At 45.3% G+C, this 18009-nt stretch overlaps 1 protein-coding gene across 3 annotated transcripts in view; it reads right to left on the minus strand.

Annotated features, from left to right (window-relative positions):
* Nucleotides 1-18009, minus strand: part of LOC108939622 (adenosine kinase-like) — a 127341-nt gene that overhangs the window by 3658 nt on the left and 105674 nt on the right. For all 3 annotated transcript variants that reach the window (XM_018761075.2, XM_018761074.2, XM_018761073.2), the window contains one exon: nucleotides 10186-10300. In XM_018761075.2, the coding sequence (XP_018616591.1) occupies nucleotides 10186-10300 (115 nt within the window). The remainder of the gene's footprint in view (nucleotides 1-10185; nucleotides 10301-18009) is intronic.

Here is an 18009-nt window from a genome sequence, read left to right on the forward strand (position 1 = left end):
ATCACAGTACGGTTGGGGCTCACCGCAGCAGATTCGCGCCCTCCGCCAGAGTAGAGGAATTTATTTATTTACGTTTTTCGACGAGTGCTAAGTGCCCCGACAGAGACCGCTGAACTGTCACGAGACATCACGTGGTCAGACTCCAGAGCTCCGTGCCTGTATTCGCCGAGCAATTTAAAACAAGCTGATTATAAACAAAGGTGCCGTGTGGAAATATTACAACATTTTAATGCATCAGCAGATAACGAGGCGTTCATTTGCGGGAGTGCCGGAGGAGAACGGGTCTTTCGGTGAGCTTCGGCTCCGATCGCCGTTACGTCCGGAACGCTCTGCCCGTGATGTTTGCTCGTGCCGTTCAGGCCGGCAGCTTCTAAGAGCGCTGATGGAAATGGGGGCGGGGGGGTTACCTAATCTGAAAGGCCAGCTGGAAAAAGGCATTCTGACAACAGCGCAAATAAAAGAACGATCCAAATGACGCTGCTGGTGAAATTCTGCTCATGCTACGTAGCCGCACGAACATAAACACGGTCACGTGCGCATGTGTTGAAGCACAAAAATGACGCACTTGCTAGTAGTACCTATTACAGTATCGGGATCCACTAATTAATAGCGGCGTTTACACAAGACTGCACGCTGGCAATGCAACAATGCCACAGTGGAATACTCCTTTTAATGTTAATAATACTGTTTGTCTAACGTGCTGGATTTTCGCTGACTGGCTATGTTTTCGCTCACCGGGCTACGTCAGCTGCCCCCTACATGGGGGCTGGGGGGTGCTCTAGGCGGCACCGAGAAGCACCATTTCCGTTGTACCAAGCGCGTAAAGGATGTAGCTGGATGTCGGGTCGCCTTCTTTGCGACGACTGGACGGGCGCGCCGCTCTTTACAAACAGCCCGTCTCGTCTCAGAGCAGAGCCGCAAGCGAATCTTCGGCCGCCGCGGTCCGGGGATCCCATACACACCGCATCGAAACGTTCTCGAGAGAATATTCTAAATTCTGCAGCTGCGTTGCTGTCGTTCCAAATTCTGACACCTACGGCGACAATAGGAAAGAGAGCGGTTAAAGACACGAACGTTGACCGAACGAAGGCGAATCAAGCAATGAGACACACGCTCGCATTTCGCGCACAACGTTTTTCCCCTCGGTGAAGCAGTTGATTGTTGCTTTGATAATTAATTACATTAAACACAGATCCTTTTAGAAATAGCTAATTAGGGGCACGACGACTCCATTTAATTATTGCTGCAGATGAAGCATGAAAGCCCACCTACCTCTCGAAATGATTAACGGCAAATCTTACTTGTAAATTATGTTAAGAGCAATTCATAGTTTGTCAATTATTCTGCAGTTACAGATTAACAATACGAATCAGGAGGCAATTTAAACAAGTTCTCGCCAGAACGAAGAAGGCAGGATTGTGTCTTTCCCAAATGCTGCTGTTTTACTAATTAATTGCTTCAAATTCAATAAAGAGGCAACCATAATAACAAAAAGCATAATGGTGTTGAGTAAAGCTTACAGACGAGAGCAAATTCCCAAAGAGCGCTCAACAGCTCTGCTAAGAAAGCCTGAAATTCGCCTTTTTCACAGGAATACATTATGTAATGAAGTAAGTGTCTAAACAGGATTAAAGAACGTAATCAACTACGGGATTTCATGAGTCTTTTCGGGGAGAGCTCGTGGCAAAATAAGTGGCAGACAAGCTGACCGCTTTCTCGTAGGGAAACGGACGAGTAAGACGCTGGACGTCCAGGTCCTGTTGGCGGCACTCGGCAGACGGAGGCTCACTGTTGATAATGCGCTCTTGATGAAGGGCTTTGTAATGAACTCTAAAAATCCTTCCTGACATTTTCTCTGCCATGAAATTAGTTTTTTTCTCTCTAAGAGTCTAAACAGAAGTTGTACTGCTGGACAAGTTGTTGAGTCAAGACCGATATCATGTCACTGAAAGGTTACAGAGGGCAAGAGCATCTTCAATGGTCAACCTGTGTGGTTTTCGTCTTCCCTTTTCCCCCCCGTTTCATCCGTAGCGGTCGGCTCTTTCTTAGTTGCCCACAAGGCCTTCTAGAATGTGCCAGAAGGCATCAAAGGTGTTCGTCCCCTGCAACACACGCTCTTGTCAGCGTGCGGTGATCTGTCACGCAGGACAGCAACAAGGCTGCGGAGAAGGGAAGCTGCATCTCTCAGGAAGTACAGTAACACAACCTGTCACACTGATCCTGTCACACTGGAGTTTGCAGCCACGGGACTGGCATCTGAGACAAACACCTCTGCTCCGCCGGCTGAGCTGAGCTACCCGGGGGCACCTGCTGTAGCACTGCGTGCCCCTACTCTCTCCGCAGCCTGTGGAACCTCCTACAGAAAGGGGGCGACCTCTTCCGAAGCGCACCGTCACTTATAGCCTACAGACATACCCATCCACACAGACGTACCGAACACAGTACGTGATCTACCGTAATTCTATTTCGCTGCTCTCTTACGGCTCCCGAGCTGTTCAGGCATAGGTTCGCATCCGACTCTGTCTGTGTTGAGACTGCACGTTCTCCCGGCGTCTGAGTGTGTTTCTTCCTGGTGCTCAGGTTTGCTCCTAAACAGCTGTGTTTAAGGTGAAGTGGTGCATGACTCTTAGAGTGACTGTGTGTGTGGATACCCTGTGATGGACCGACAGTGGGTGAACACGGGGGAACCATGGCGCATCGCTCCTCGCAACAGCCCTCCAGCCGACCACGGCGGCCATACGTGTTCGTGGGAACGGGGACATCAGGAGCCATGTGACCAGGCACTATTGGTGCTGAACACACAGCCGGCCCTTGGAGGCCTTAAGGCTGTTGGCGAGGTGTTTCGCACCGAATGGAAGGATGCTGAAGACGCAGCGTCTCACACACACGTCTCTCTATAGATCACTGCCCATGATATCCTGTTGGGAGCACAAATACTCAGCGATTTACATTTTATATATTTTTAAACTCAGCACTTTAATCAACAAAAAAGTGACAGATAAATCGGCATAAAATTGCAAGGACGGTGGAATAAATGGCAGAGAGAGAAGTATGCCTGTGTAAAATCCATTCATAAGCATTAAAAAGCTTACAGGCTCTGCCGGGGGAATGTTTATTCCCAAATCTATGATGAAAACAACAAATGGCAAAAAGGCCGACTTTCCCAGGTTGACAAGGCTGCGCTTCTACATATCTTGTCAACGGCTTTAATGTTTAATGGTGCATGATGCTCTACGTGGTTCCCATAACCCTGCTTTGTCTCATACAAGTCGCATCAATTGATATGATAATGATGTGAGATTGTGTGAAATGAGCGGGGCTGAGATGGGACAATCTGTGCGCTCCTTGAATTTCCAAGCGTTTGACAGCGAAGCAACGTTCGCTGAGTCTCTTAAATAGCCCAGGGGAGAATTAAACAAATTTTGTAGACAAGCAAGCAACAGAATTGTAAAGTTTTAAAGGGATAAAGTAAGATCAGATGAGGCATATTTTGTTCTGAACCTATTCCATTGCTGGTTCCAAGCGCATATTGATTTTAGGGAAGTACTTGAAGTGTGTGAAACCGGTACGCGCCACAGATAATAGAGGTTCTGACACAGATACGCAATCTTTTTATAAAGATCAGAGCTAACAAATCCATAGTGCAACACAATACCGGCCCACCTCGCTTTACCTTCAGTGTTCCTACATTCCAGGCCACTTTAAACAGCCTTATTCACATCATTTTCTTCCTGGAGGAAAATGATTAACCTTGGCGGAGAAAAGTCAGCCCCGGTCAAAGGCGCGTCTCGCACCACAGCCATTTTCCAACAGGTAAAACACAAAGAAAGGAGCGAGCGGCAGGACTCTGAAAGAGCACAGTAATGAAAACTTTGCCGCCGGGCTCTGTCGTCTTAGTGCCGCCTTTCGGCGTGCGTCTCTAAACATCGCTATACAGCCGCGCACAGAAAGGCCTTTTTTTGTCGCTTCTTCACTTTGTTACCCTTACCTAGCAAGCGTGTGCATAACGTTAATGCGCTTGTAGGAAAAGGGAAAAACTGAAAGTGCGTTCGTTTGTGCCTTTTACACAACCCAATGCATTTAACTTTTAAAATACATTCAGAAATAAAACACTGAAAAATATTGCAATGACAAAGAGCAGTGTTTATTATAAATTAGTGTAATTGCATTAAAGCAATTATGGAGGACTCGTGTGATAAAAGGGCTTTTCTCGTACCATATTGATTTAAAGCAAATTATTTCTAACATTTATTTTTCCACTTAATGCTTGTTCAATTCATTAAGAGAACAAAAGATACATCCTATTAAACATGTTACGAGTAACCGGTACAAAAAGCTCCTCCTCTGCTTAGTACTCGAAGATCTTTGCGGTCAGTTAATAATTGGTCACAGAAGCACTTTGGAAGGTAACAGCGGTGTAGTCTCATAGGCGGAGCACCGTAATGCGCGGCACGCTCTGACATTACACAACTGCAGCTACCAGCAAGTGAGGAGAAGTTGCAGAAAGGAAGCCTGCAGTCCCCGCTTTTTCTGAGCAGTGCACATATACACCTTTTTAAATATATGTCAGTAGGCAAATACAGCGCTGGAATGTTTGACTTGGTTTTCAGCCAAGTGAAAAAAACATGCGAGCAAAAGAAAAGTGCCCCATTTTCTTGGCAAGTGAGCCAAGTTAACAACAAGTCAACATTCATTCGGCTCCTTTATCGTAACCCGCATCTACATACTTGAGTCTGAAGAACGTGGGACTGATTAACGTGACCACTGCCAAGAAGAGCGGTAAAAAAGAGGAGAAATTTGCGACACGGTGAGACGGAAAACAAGGGAAGGGAAAGACAACCACAATAATTAAGCTGCTGAAAAATTCCACGTCCTTTTAGAAACTAAAACAGGTGGTTTTTCAAAGGGGCCATTGATTCCAGTCTCGGGCACCATTGTGATGCTAATCCGTTCAGTCCGAGGAGCGGTGAGGTCATAATGAAGCAGGGCTGCCCGATCTCAGCATCTCAGGCCATCCTCTAACGCAGAGCCGTGTCCCACCACGCAACGCATGAGGCCTCCGCTAATTGCCCTCAACCGGCAGGTTACGCTCCTGCGCAGGACGTCTGAAAGCCAAGGTTTGTTGGCAGTCTGTTCCGACGCTCCGTACCCTTCGTTCCAAATTGATGTCTGGAGATGGAAGGGGATTTTTCTCTTCAAGTTCCACGGGACATTTCTGATCAAACACATTGCGCCGTAGCAAAGCAAATATCGAGTGTGAAGATTACAGAGGAGCGGTCTGTCTGCTGACAGAGATTTGACAGCGGTTCCAGCCTTTTACTTTCACGGGGATATCCGAGACCGAGAGCTCACCGCTCTTCTGGAGGTCGCAGATGCTCTCGTGCGTGGAGGGGGAATTATATGGTGAAAAGAGGTGAAAGAACCAAAGGAATGCAAAAAAAACAAAACAAAAAAAGTCCATTTGAAATAAATGTCTCTTCTCATATTCACTTCACAGTTAATCAACAGTAAACTGGGGGGAGAGCATCCAGTACGACGTACGATTTGGACGTCGTTCAAACAACCCTTTTGTTGTTCTTGTTGTTTCGGAACAGTAAGTTCAGTCAATACTTGTACAACTTCATATTAGCGTATAGTACTCGGTACGCTGCCTTGGTATCGGCACTTGCCGACTCGTCGCTAACCTTAACGTTATGCAGCGCACAGCAATTCTTAAAGTGGATAAACCATCCGGAGCTAGCGCTAAATTTTACATCGTATTCGGGTCCTGCCTTCTCTTTCAGCATCTCAAATAAACTTTTTGCCTTAGCCATGATGGGCACGGTGCCGAGACGGATTCGCTTTTGTGTTTGATCTTCAATCCACGTGCTCAGCAACTTTCCTGATATTGGGTCCTCCCTCATCTTCGTCAATCTCGTAGCCTTCATGGAAGCAGATCCCTTTGCTGCTCGAAGAATTTTTCCTTTGTTTTTCAGGATTGTCGTGATGGTTGAGTGTGACTTCTGGAAATCATGCGCAATAGCGCTGACTGATTTTCCACCTTCATACTGCCTAATAATCTTCGCCTTCTCATCCAGATCAACGCTCTTTTGTATTTTCTTGCTGTTTCTATCACTGGGGTTGGTTGAGCTGCGTTTTGGACCCATTATGAACTTAAGGGTGGATGATTTATAAAAACTGGAAGATGCAGAAAGGATAATGGAACAAGACACGCGGGATAAACTTGAATGAACAAGACGCTGGCCTGCTGCAGTGATGCCACCGATGCGTGATCACATATATTGTTGCACAGTACTGTACAGTAAACTGTTTTATTTTGTTAATAAGGTAATAATGAAGTACATTACAATAACCTTCAAATGTAAGCCAGTTATATAGGTGTTCATTATGACTTAAAACATACGTATACTGTATTATAGACTACAGGTAATTAAACATTGTATGCTCGGCAGCAAAATCACCTCTCTGGGCAATCACGTGTGTGAGTATGGCTGCTTAAAAGCCGCTTGCGTCCGCTACGTCCCGCTGTCTGAAATTCTTTTTTAATTTCTATCATTTTCTTATGGGACCATGGACATATAAGTGAACGGATGTAGTTCGATAGGATGTTACGCGGGGTATGATGGTAAACAACATACTGTTGGAACTATTTACCAATTACACGTCTACACTGTTTCAAAAATGTGATGTGCCTGAATGCAACATGTTAGTAATTTGAAATCTGAAAACATCCCAGCACAAAAGCTCACGGTAGCCATAAAGAAAATTCATCATCTCCGAGAAGCGTGTTCATTACAGACCAATAATGACTGTTGAAGGGGCCAAAAGGAAACACTTTCTGGCCTGTCCCTGGGGACATAATTTAAAAAAAAAGGGTACAGCTTCAAAGATGACATTAAAACAATGGTGAAAAGAGGCCCAACCTTTCAATCAGAGATTACAAGACTGACAGGTAAATACCACCGTCAATCGCTGCTGTATTTGGTAAAAGCGCTAATAGCTAATCAACATGGTTTTACTGCGGTGCATATAATGCTGATGCTCTCCAATGTTGCTGTGCAGGTTCTGCAAGACCCTGGAAAATCACACAATAACACGGACAACAGCGTTCCACCTAAACACAGAGACCTTGCACGTTCACATTGCAGAGATGAGCAAATCTCCCCGAAATCACAGTTCCCGACATCCTGCTTCCGAGCGTGAAGTTAACCAAGTGACTTGTTGATAACTAACATGCAACGCAGGAAGAGGGCCAGGAGGGCAACGCGAAGAGGTGGATGTGTACAGAACAGGCCGCAAACGGCCAGCTCGACGCGGCACCGGCTCTACCAGCATTCTCTGCCGCTGATACCCTGTTTATTCTAATTATAATAATTACGTTATTACAGTCTTGCTGTAAATATGACACAAGCGCTTACTGCTGTCTCTCGCTCGTGCAGTTTTTGAAATTTTTCATAAATCTAGCAAATGGGCGCACAAACAAAATTAAATAAATCAAAATAAGCAAAGTGTGTGTGTCACTTGTTTTAAAGTACTCAAGCAATTTCTTGTGTAATTTTTCCATACTGATTTAATGACAAGAGGGAATTTTCGACTCTTTGGAATGGCACTGATTTCTTTAATGTAGTCTTTAAAAAGATATTTAAATTTATTCCCACCCTAATTTACATGACATATGTACATTTATCAATACCTTATTTTTGTTATGGATGTAGGTACCGTATATTGGTAAAAATGAAAATAATCCGACCTGTACTTATGAAATAGACAGAGAAGGACTGGAGGTCGGGATAGACTTTTCGGCCCTAACTCCGAGATTCCGAAACTCCGAAACATCACCCGGTTTTCGAGAGCTGCACTCTCCCCTGCGCATCGGAACAGAGCGCTCATTCCAGGAACCAGGAACACAGGGCATTTCCTTCCTTCCTTTATCCCGCCGGTCAGCCAGCTTCGGACAGGCATAAAGCCTTCTTGTTTTGATTAACATGTGGGGACCTGGTCCTTTTCACCAAATGACACAAAGAAAAGGCGCCCTGCCCCCACCTCGCGCACTTGCAAAAGCGCTGACATGGGGTTTATCTGGCCACTATCGCCTATTACGGGGTAGCGGTCCTCCCCCACGATCCCTTATTAGGTATATGTGCTGCTAAAGTTCAGGGCACCGTGATGTTCATTAGGGCCTTAATAGGTGCATCAGCGTGGCGCAGCGCACTTGAGCAGACTCCGTGGCTGTTCAATTAAGGACAGCGCATCTCCTGGAGCCTCCATTAAGCACATTTAGCGGTGAGAGTCGACCAAAGAGCGCTTTAATATTATAAAGAGAGGTGGGGGAAGGAGGCAGGCCAGCGGAGGCGAGGGGTGGCTGCAATAACAAATTGGCATCTCTTTTCAAGATTACTTCACAGGCAAAGCATTTTCGTGTCTTTAATCATCCTTAAGTAGCTTAGCGTGGCACGTGAAGCCTGGTGAATGATCACATCCTGACAAGAGGACAAATTACAAACGAAATGAGAGATCAAGTTTATTAGAGCTCCGCCTCCGGGAAATGAAAATCTTTAATTCTCTTTTATATTGACATTTATTTAACTGCCATGAATAACAATGCCGTGCTCCCATCGAGCAAGGCCTTCTCCTGTACCACTTATCAGGGGGGCTCAGATACTCTTTGACATTTATCATGTTTGCCTTTGTAGACGACACCAGAAGACATTGTCTTCAACCGGCTCACATTCATCATGCATTTTATATAAAGTTCACAGAGCCGCACAACTCTGTCTTCATGCGGAATCAATGAGGGGCGAGAGCAGGCGTTATTCATCATGGCGAAACATCTACAGAACAATAGATGGGTTCATTTTCTTTAGGCCCCCAGGGCCCTGGGTTCAAGGGAAGCGGGAGCACCTGAAATCTGGCAGCTGGCGTTTCTGTGCTCTTGTCCAATAACATGTTTCTGATGAGGCTTGCAGAAGCAGTAATTGGTAGAAAAACGCTCATCAGCCCATAGAGACTGATGCCACCAGCCATGCTTTGACAGGCCTTGTATGTTGAAAGAGACGGGACACTGGGAGTTCAAACTGATGTTAGGGAGAGACACGTCACGATGCCACATGGAGCATGTCTGTTCTGTGACACACACAATCATTTATACCTAGCGCCACTGACGGCAACCTGCAATGCCACTTGAACATGTTAAGACCCTGAGCGGCTTCATGCCATGCTTGACACAAGCAGCTAGCATAAGCGCGCCAATCCATGGCACCAAAGACATTGTGGCGACGTGGTGTGCTCACTTTTTCACACTTTAGGTTACTGATTCAAAAGCGGACGTCAAAAGAAAGGATCTCACTTTTGCTACATCAACAACAAACTAAATTTCAAAACCAGTACATGAAACCCACCCTGAAGCAGATGAGCGAATCCCAGCCGCTTGCCGAAAAACCTGTGTACTGGCTTCCCAAAGCTAAGCAGTGCATACTGCAGCTGGACCCTCGCCCCGGGTAGCTGGGCTGGGGTGGGAACAAGCGTCCCGCAGCTCTGCACGGAGCCAACGGACAGGTAATCTGAAACCGTCTCCGTCTCTGCGAGATATGGTGCTCGCTGTTCGATGGCCCCCCTCAAAGTGAAATCGCTGCAAGTTGTTTCGCTGCTCAGTTGTTAAAACACAGACGTGCTAACAATATGGCAAGGAGCTGAAAAAGATTTGCCATTCTGTAATACACATACGACTTCACTCAGCAGGAGACACAGATCTGTGCCTCTACCCCGTACACTAATGTGTTTTTAAGCACCTCAACCTGCTAGCTACAAATGACCTTTTCTGCTGGGCAGATAAAACTCATAACTTCTGGCAGAATATCGCTGCCCTTACATGTTCCAGGCACCGCAGTCATTCTCCGAGATGTATGTCTGAGCACGTACTGTGGGCAGTGTCAAAGGTGAATTAATTTGCGGTCAAAAGAGAAGAATCTGAGGAAAATATACCCAAGCACTTGAAACAATGACACCCTAAACTAACTTATGAATCTGTACTTTCCAAGTATCTCAACAAATAATCAATGCTTTACATTCAATGATATTTAAGGGCACATTGAGGAGAATGGATGATTGTATTATGAACAGCGTTGCCTACATGTTGGGGTCCTCAAGGGTGCTGAGGAGAGGCCCCAACACAAAGAGTTTTCCTACCTTTAGTGGCTACCGTGTGGTCCCTGCCTTGAGTGAAGACCACTGTCCGCTGCCTGCTCCCGTTCACTTTCGGAAGTTTTTGGGCCTTTTGTGCAATCTCCTCGATCTCCTCTGTCTGTGGGGGGGGGGGGAAAGGCAGCTCAACGGTGGCAACAATTAATGCCAAAACACCTAACGTGCAACCGTTTGTTTGACACCGATCCTTCGAGATCAGTCCACATCAGATCCACCACATGCAGCTCATTTCAGTTGAAGTCATTTCTATCCAGTGCCCTATATGGTACCTCTCTCCAGTCGAAGAGGAATGTGCTCATGTACAATCACAGATGGACACACGCAGTTGATGTGGCTGAGAGCCGGACTAAATGCTCCAGGGACAGAGAGGGATGAATACGTTTCATTCACTTAAAAGGGCCGACACTGAAGCGGTTATGAAGCCATTTGTAAAATACATATCAAATAGCCCCTGGCAACATATCGGCACATAATGTCATTTAACTTCATTAAAAGTGTCTCTATCAGCCTATAGAGACATTAAGCACAAAAGTTACCACTTGCGATCACGGAAACGTACTTAATGAAGGAAACCACAATGAAGCAGTGCTCCAAGTTCTCGTACGATGAGCAAAAATAAAGAGGGAAGATGGAGAAATAAGAAGTGAAAGGGTACAAGAGGTGAAAAGAATTGGGCTGTTCCAACGATTTGCCATGCTGACCTATCACGTTGGGTTTGGGCAGATGGCAGATGTCTGGTTGTGCCCCAGGCGATCTTTCAGCGTGCAGGACTGTGGCTCAGCGAGCAGCGTGAAACCTGCTTAGTCACTTACATCTTGTCTGATTTTCTCACTTAAAAGGACATTTTTCTTTTCATTTCACCACAGAAGAAACCACGATGCTCAAGCTGCGGGGAAGAGCGAGGGCGAGGGGCAAGGGGCGCAAAATAAAACGGGATGCACGGCAACGTCCACGCAAGCAAAGCGCAGGGGGACTCCAGGGAGAGCAAGTGAGTGAGTGAATTTGCGCGAACGTCCCGGTGACGTCCCCCTCTCACCCCGAACCCTATACCGACAAAGGCCCAGCCACTGCATGTCTGAACCCGCTGGTCTCGAAGCCACACCGTGAGTCTGGGGACCTTCCATCATCACCGTAACCGGCAGTCGGCGGCTCCGCCTCAGACGCCGGCCTTGCCAGCAGCATACTCCCACCGCTCAACTCTCCCCCGCTTCTTTTTTCATCCTCTGAGCTGCTTATGTTTCTAAACTTACAGATTTTCAATGGACGAGGCCTTTAAGGGATTAAACAGTTTTTCATATACCCCCGTGTAATATTTCACTTTGATATAAGGCTGTTTTCAAACTGCAATTTCCTCGATGCTGGAGACGGCTAGTTAATGTTGGCATAAACATTATTTAAGTGACGAGCGTTATTCTCAGGATGTGGCACGTCGCCAGCTCCACCGAAACAGACACGGCCCGACTCCAAACCCCCCATGTCGATGACATCACGAGCAGGACCATTGGTAAAGCGAGCTTTATAAAAATTATGACACTTTTTACACTCCTTGGCCCAGCTCCACAGAGATGCTCGTTGTCTGCCGCTTGTTGGCTGCTCAGAAAGCAACCACCTACAGTGGTGTTGTTATTTATGTTGATACATTCGGTTGGTTTCAGTTCAATTTTCATATGCTTTAAATGTAGGTGTTTTCATAAACACAACTATTTAATTATACCAATAGTCACTGCACAAATCAATAAAGGGAGTTTTTGCCTGTTTCCTTCTCAATTGCAGGTGCCCACTTCAGTCTAGGGAGCTGTGCAAAATAAAATGCATTAACTTCTCAAAGTCTCCTGGACTGCTTACCAGCATACTTTCTTTGTCTACGAGTCACGTCATTTGATGGCGGGTTTCACTGACAGATTTCTCGTTCTCCTCATACCCAGTGGAGCCAGTAGAGCAGAGGCTAACGTCAAGGCATTCCAATCCAAATTTCCAGGTTCAAACCCCACCTCCTGCTGTAGTACCCTGGAGTGAGGAATTTACTCTGAATTACTCTACTGTATAAATGGGGAAGTACCTTTCTATATAAACCAAGAAGCACCCATCACCTAACAGAAAGAATGAAGAAACTGAACTGATATCAAGATGTCTGCAAACAAGTGTAATGTTATTAAAAAAACTGCAACTAGACCTGATACACTCAGACACAGATTTTCTTATCCCCCCATTCAAAATTGATTTGAATGCTGAAGTCCATTATTACTCGGATATTTTTATCCAAATCCACCCTGCCCAACCCAATTTCTTTGTTTCCACACCCACTGCAGTCAGGTTGTACATTCCCTTAACAGACTTTGGGTGGAAAAAGAATACTTAGTCCTTTCCTTACATATTACTGGTTATGTCAGGGTCCAGAATGGGTCCACTGAAAGAGTTATGCAAACCACAATGCACAGCAAGCTCAGTGCGAAGACACCCGACACTTCTTCTGAGAAGAGTTGAACCTGGGCCCTCTGCTCACCACTCCAGAGCTGGGTGCGGTTATCTTGCCCATTGATGCATCGGTGTGTGATACTTCATCTATACATGGTAGGACCTCGTGACACTCAACAAGGGGGCATGGCCGGAGACGTAAGAGCAGCTACACTCAACAACTGTGGCTCTGTCAAATCTAGCAACCGGACAACCATAACAACAAAACGCTCACATGCCAAACGCAACATCAGGTTTTGCTGGCTGAGGGCAGTTTCTGCAGATACATGCTCTACTTCAGAGTGGCTTACAGTCCCTGTTAAGTGACACAAGCTAACTGCATTCAAACTGTGGACACGCGAGGATTACATGACTTATGAGACCAATTTCTGTCTATTACATGGTCCAAAACACAAATGAAACGCAAACTAAAACCCCTTAGAGAAAAAAGCAAATTATCCAAAAGTGTTTTGCACAAACACAGCTTTCTAATATGTATTGAGATATAAAACAGAGCAACGAAAGCAGAGGCTGGTTCTGAAGACCTTATGTAACCACACACATGCATATTCAAAGTCACCGCATAGTCCAATCTGATTTTCATCCTCGTGTGGCATCTCAGAAGCATTATTCTACTTTAAAAGTTTTTTCAGCGCCTGTGGAGAGTCTACATGGCTTCAGCGAATGAATCATACTTAATTCAGCACTATGACAGCTTTAATAATGAAGCACTGAGGTACAAGGGACAAAGCAAATGGAAGAAATAATGTACTGAGATAGGGCAGCGTGGACACAGGTAGGGAGGCAGGAAGCAGCTCTTCGGTCCAGCACCCTCCTCCAACCTCCACCCACCATCATCGGAGTACCTCGTAGACACCTGGGGATGGCAGAACTCTCTTGGCTTTAATCCAGCGTCAGCACTGATTCATAATTAACCTATCAACATACATTAGAAGCAGATGGAATGCCTATCACTCATTCATGTGAGCATGGCGGGGCTGGGAAATTAGCCCTCTTTATTTGCCCAGAGGAATGTGGCTTGGACCAGCAAGGTCCTCCCCGGAAGCAGGCGGCTGCTGTGGCGTGATGAAGCCACTGGCGTAGGTACCACAGGAGGGGAAAAGGGACGGTGGCAATCTGCCCTTGTCCACAATTACACAGCAGGGATCCTGAAATGCTTCCCATTCACCAGAATGAATGAATCCTTTCCCATAATGCACATGTGCAGAGACAACATGTTCACACTGTGCTCACGGGGGTTTCCCCAGGTGCTCTGGTTTCCTCCCACAGCCCAAAGACAGGAGTTGCCTTTGGGCTCAGAGGCTGCAGGTTTAAATCCTACCTCCTGCTGTAGCAACCTTGACTAAAGCACTCATCGTGAAGTGTTCCAGTAGGACTTAACCCTGCTCTAGTAACTGATAAATTGTTTAACATGGTTAGTTGCTTTGGAGAAAAGCACCAGCTAAATGAATGAATGTAAAACGTAAATGAACTGGTGGCCCCAAATTGCCCTTAGAGCGTGCATGTGTGTGTTACAGTGTAAAAATGGGTGAACGGAGGGAGTTTAGTGTCATGTATATAGCAGTGTAATCCATCTTGGACAAAGATGTCAGCTGAATACGAGTAAATATTCATTGTACGTTGCTTTGGAAAAAAAGCGCCCGCTAAATGAATACAAATATATGTCAACGAGCCTGTGCGACACTAAATGGCATTGGAAAAAATGACTCACACTAAGTCAAAACTATTCAGATTTCCTTAATATTTACAAAGAACAAGTTAACATAAAAAGAATCAGCTTATCAAAAATACCTTAGGGTAATAAAGTGGAAATACAACACGGCGAAGCCCTTGAGAACAAACACACTTTTCAATCATGAGAAATACCCTTGTGTACTACCCTGAGTGCGAAACAGAGGCAGAAACAGCCACAGCTCAGAAAAACACTTCTGGTTCAGAATTGCTTGTGTCTTCCGTTCATTCCCAAAGACGTCATTGGTCACTGCCGCCTACGGGCCCTTGAACGCTTAGACTTCAAAACTGAGCTCTGAAAGTCGCCAACAAGACTTAATGAAATGAAGCGTCCACAGGTTTCACACCTTCATTTCACTCCAGCAGCATTGCAGCATTTTTATTTCAACAAAAGCACGCTTCTCAAATCACATGTCTGTTTCTGGCATTGCGGATACATTATGCCATATTGAGAATTGAAGGTTATTCCTTATCTATAGCGCATGTGACATTTCGCAGAGAGATTCACTTTTTTGATGCGGGTGGCCCTCAACTGGCAAAGGCGCAGTTCCCATCTTAGGGACATCCTCGATGTATGTTACTTACATGATTCCATCGGTACTCAAATGAACACAAATATGCACTTAAATCACACCGTGCAATATGCATTCACACATTCACACTTTATATTGTTGGCAAAGTTCATTTTACTGCACATCAGTTTAAATACCTGTGATGGACTGGTGTCCCATCCAGGACCACTTCCCGGGATTGACTCTGGACCACAACGGCCCTGCGACCGGGAAGCAGTTACTGACAATCAATGGATGAGTGGGAAACTTGAGAGTTTAAATATAACATTTTCTCTCTGCATTCTGTTTCAGGTTTTATTATATATTTTCTGACACCTTTGCCTAAGATGACTTACAGTGCTAACTACTCATAATTACCCAATTTTATAGCTGGGAATTCTTGCTGGAGAGAGAACTACCTTGCAAGGCAATGACTGAAACACTATGCCAAGTATGGGGAGACTGCAGCCTGGATGCTGCTTAGCCATCCTCACCCACTGCTTTTGTATCACTTACAACACAGCCTATGCAAAACTCTTCAAATTCCATCAAAACTTTTCTTTTCTCTAGTTTTTCAATTTGGAATTGTCACAAAGGTCTACGTGCAGAGTGATATCTACTGAATATGCAGTTCTTTTCAATACACCTTTAAACCCTCGTACTGGTCTTTAAGCTTCATCTGAGCTTTGTACTTGGCCGAGCTACAAATTGTAGGGCGAGAAGTCCGGCAATCTGGGTGGAAACTATTTACTCAGACGCTCATCACATTTCAGCAGCCTGGTTACACGGTGTCATCGCAGTGTGCAAGGTGAGCTACCGGCGCATGCCACTTGAGCAGCCCTTCGAATGCCCAAAGGGCTCTAGCCAAGTGTACAAGGAGACAAAGGGTTTGAATTAAATGCGAAAGGTCAAAGCAAAGTAAAAGGAGCCAACTGATCATTGTGACTGGGCTTCTCTAAACTGGTACCATTTATTTGAGAAATTCCAAAAGCTTGTGCCTGCTTGATATAAATCTGTTTTGCGTTGTTTACAAAAACATTCAAAACAATCCATTTGGAACGAGGAATGTTTTGTTCTCAAATAAAACCAAGCAAAGGAACTGGAACTGAAATCTTGATTAAAAAGAAAAATATTAAAGAGATTATGTAGCAGAGTTCCTTGAGAGAAAATTTTTTGAGGGAAAAGTTTTTTTTTTTTTGGCGTTAAGGAACTGTGAGAAAGCTTTGAGTGGCACGATCAGACAAATTAGATTTGCACGCAATACTCCAATCTGAGTTTCCGTGGCATCAGGCAGCACACTAACTCATCCAATTAATATCCAATGGGCTCATATGCCAAAAAAGAACTGCATAACAAGAGCAGAGTTACTAAGAAAAAACCTCAACAATCGATCATTTATGTGTGTGGTTCAATGAGTTTTCTCCAGGGACCAAGAGTAAATGCTTAGTCACTAAAACATTATGGAACAACATTAGAGTTTGAAGACATATCGTACTTGAGCTGCGTATCACTCGGGACTATGGAGTCGGTACACGAAACCGTCGACTCCGACTCCAGTAACCCAACAATTGCTTCCGACTCTGACTCCACAGCACTGGTATAACTCCCAGTTAAATTATAGTGCAATGATTTTCCCACAAATGTGTGGAGGAGCAGTGTGTGAAACTGAGATTGTATAGTGAAGGAGACAAAAATTCACGTGAGCTCCGTTTTTTTGCACTCCAGTCAGAGCTCGTGCGCAGGCCGGCCACCGAGGAGCGGAGAACGCAGGGCACCTGCGCACCTACTGACAGCTTTAGGCAGACAGGAAGACGAATGACTCAAACTCCTACTCGAGACTTAAGGAGGTATCAACATGCTGCCCATTACCAAAAAATGAAAATGGAACCAAGAGTCCACCGGTTGGAACGTAAGACGGGTTTCACCAGCGATGTTTCAGTGCACTCATGTGATTCACAGTCTGTGAAAATGCGTCTAAAGGCTTTTTAAAAACCACCTTCTCTATACATACACCAAAATCCTGCACTAAGTCCAGTACTAAATACTAAAAACACACACACACACACACACACACTGGTAAGATGAACAGATGCTGCACAAGTGTCCCCATATTGACGGTGGCTCAGGTGATGCCCTAAACCAATGAGGGAAGCAGAATCCCAGCTCGCTCTCCCTTAGAATACGGACAAAAATAACCATCAATGGTACAGTACTTGCATCGGTCTCATGAAACGCAGGCGAATCATAAAGAAAAATGAGGCACGCGTTCCCTGCGCACCAAAACGGACACAAGTGCCATTCTACATGTTGCCAAACACAAGGAAAGGCAAAGAAACACAAGAAAACTCTTGGGGATTGTTTGTACCCGACTTATTTACCTCCTGGAACCGTTTATGCTCTATTGTAGGTCAATCTGCTGAAAAATAAAATAAAAAGAAATAAAAAAAAGGCTGCAGCCTCCCTAAGCTACTCTACATTTCTTCCTCACATTAATTCACACCGCTTTCTCGTTCGCTCAGTGGCTCTTTCTTTAAAACATGTTCTCCATTTTCTTCTGCCCACAGTTAGTATTTTGTGTGCTCTATGCTAATCAGCTCTCATACTTATTAGTAAATAATAACGAGCGTTTAAGAAAAGCAAGTCCCCCTGAGGAGCGACGCCATGCTTCACCTCACAAGTGTGAAAATATTAATAGGATTGCAGGGTTCAAACTTAAGCACACAATAGCGCTCTAATGGTATTCAAAGGCTTGGCTTTCTGAAATGGCAAAACTACAGGCAGCGAAGCGAGAAAAAAAGGAACGACACACAAAGTGCGTTTGTGATTCCGGCTGCCCGTGCGCTCGTGCGCCGAGAAGGGTGGCAGGGAAAGGTTTTCGTATTTCACGCGCATTGCACGGTAAGGCATCGTACTTTGCATAATTGCTGTACGCCAATTGTGTCTCTGATGTTTCCATTTCGCTCGGCTCTTTTTACGCGAACGTGTCATAAATTATGACTCCTAATGGTGTAAGCATACAGCGAGCGCGCTCCCCACGCACATCGGCAGCTCT

The sequence above is a fragment of the Scleropages formosus genome, chromosome 24 (assembly GCF_900964775.1).
Source record: "Scleropages formosus chromosome 24, fSclFor1.1, whole genome shotgun sequence".
Classification (NCBI taxonomy): domain Eukaryota; kingdom Metazoa; phylum Chordata; class Actinopteri; order Osteoglossiformes; family Osteoglossidae; genus Scleropages; species Scleropages formosus.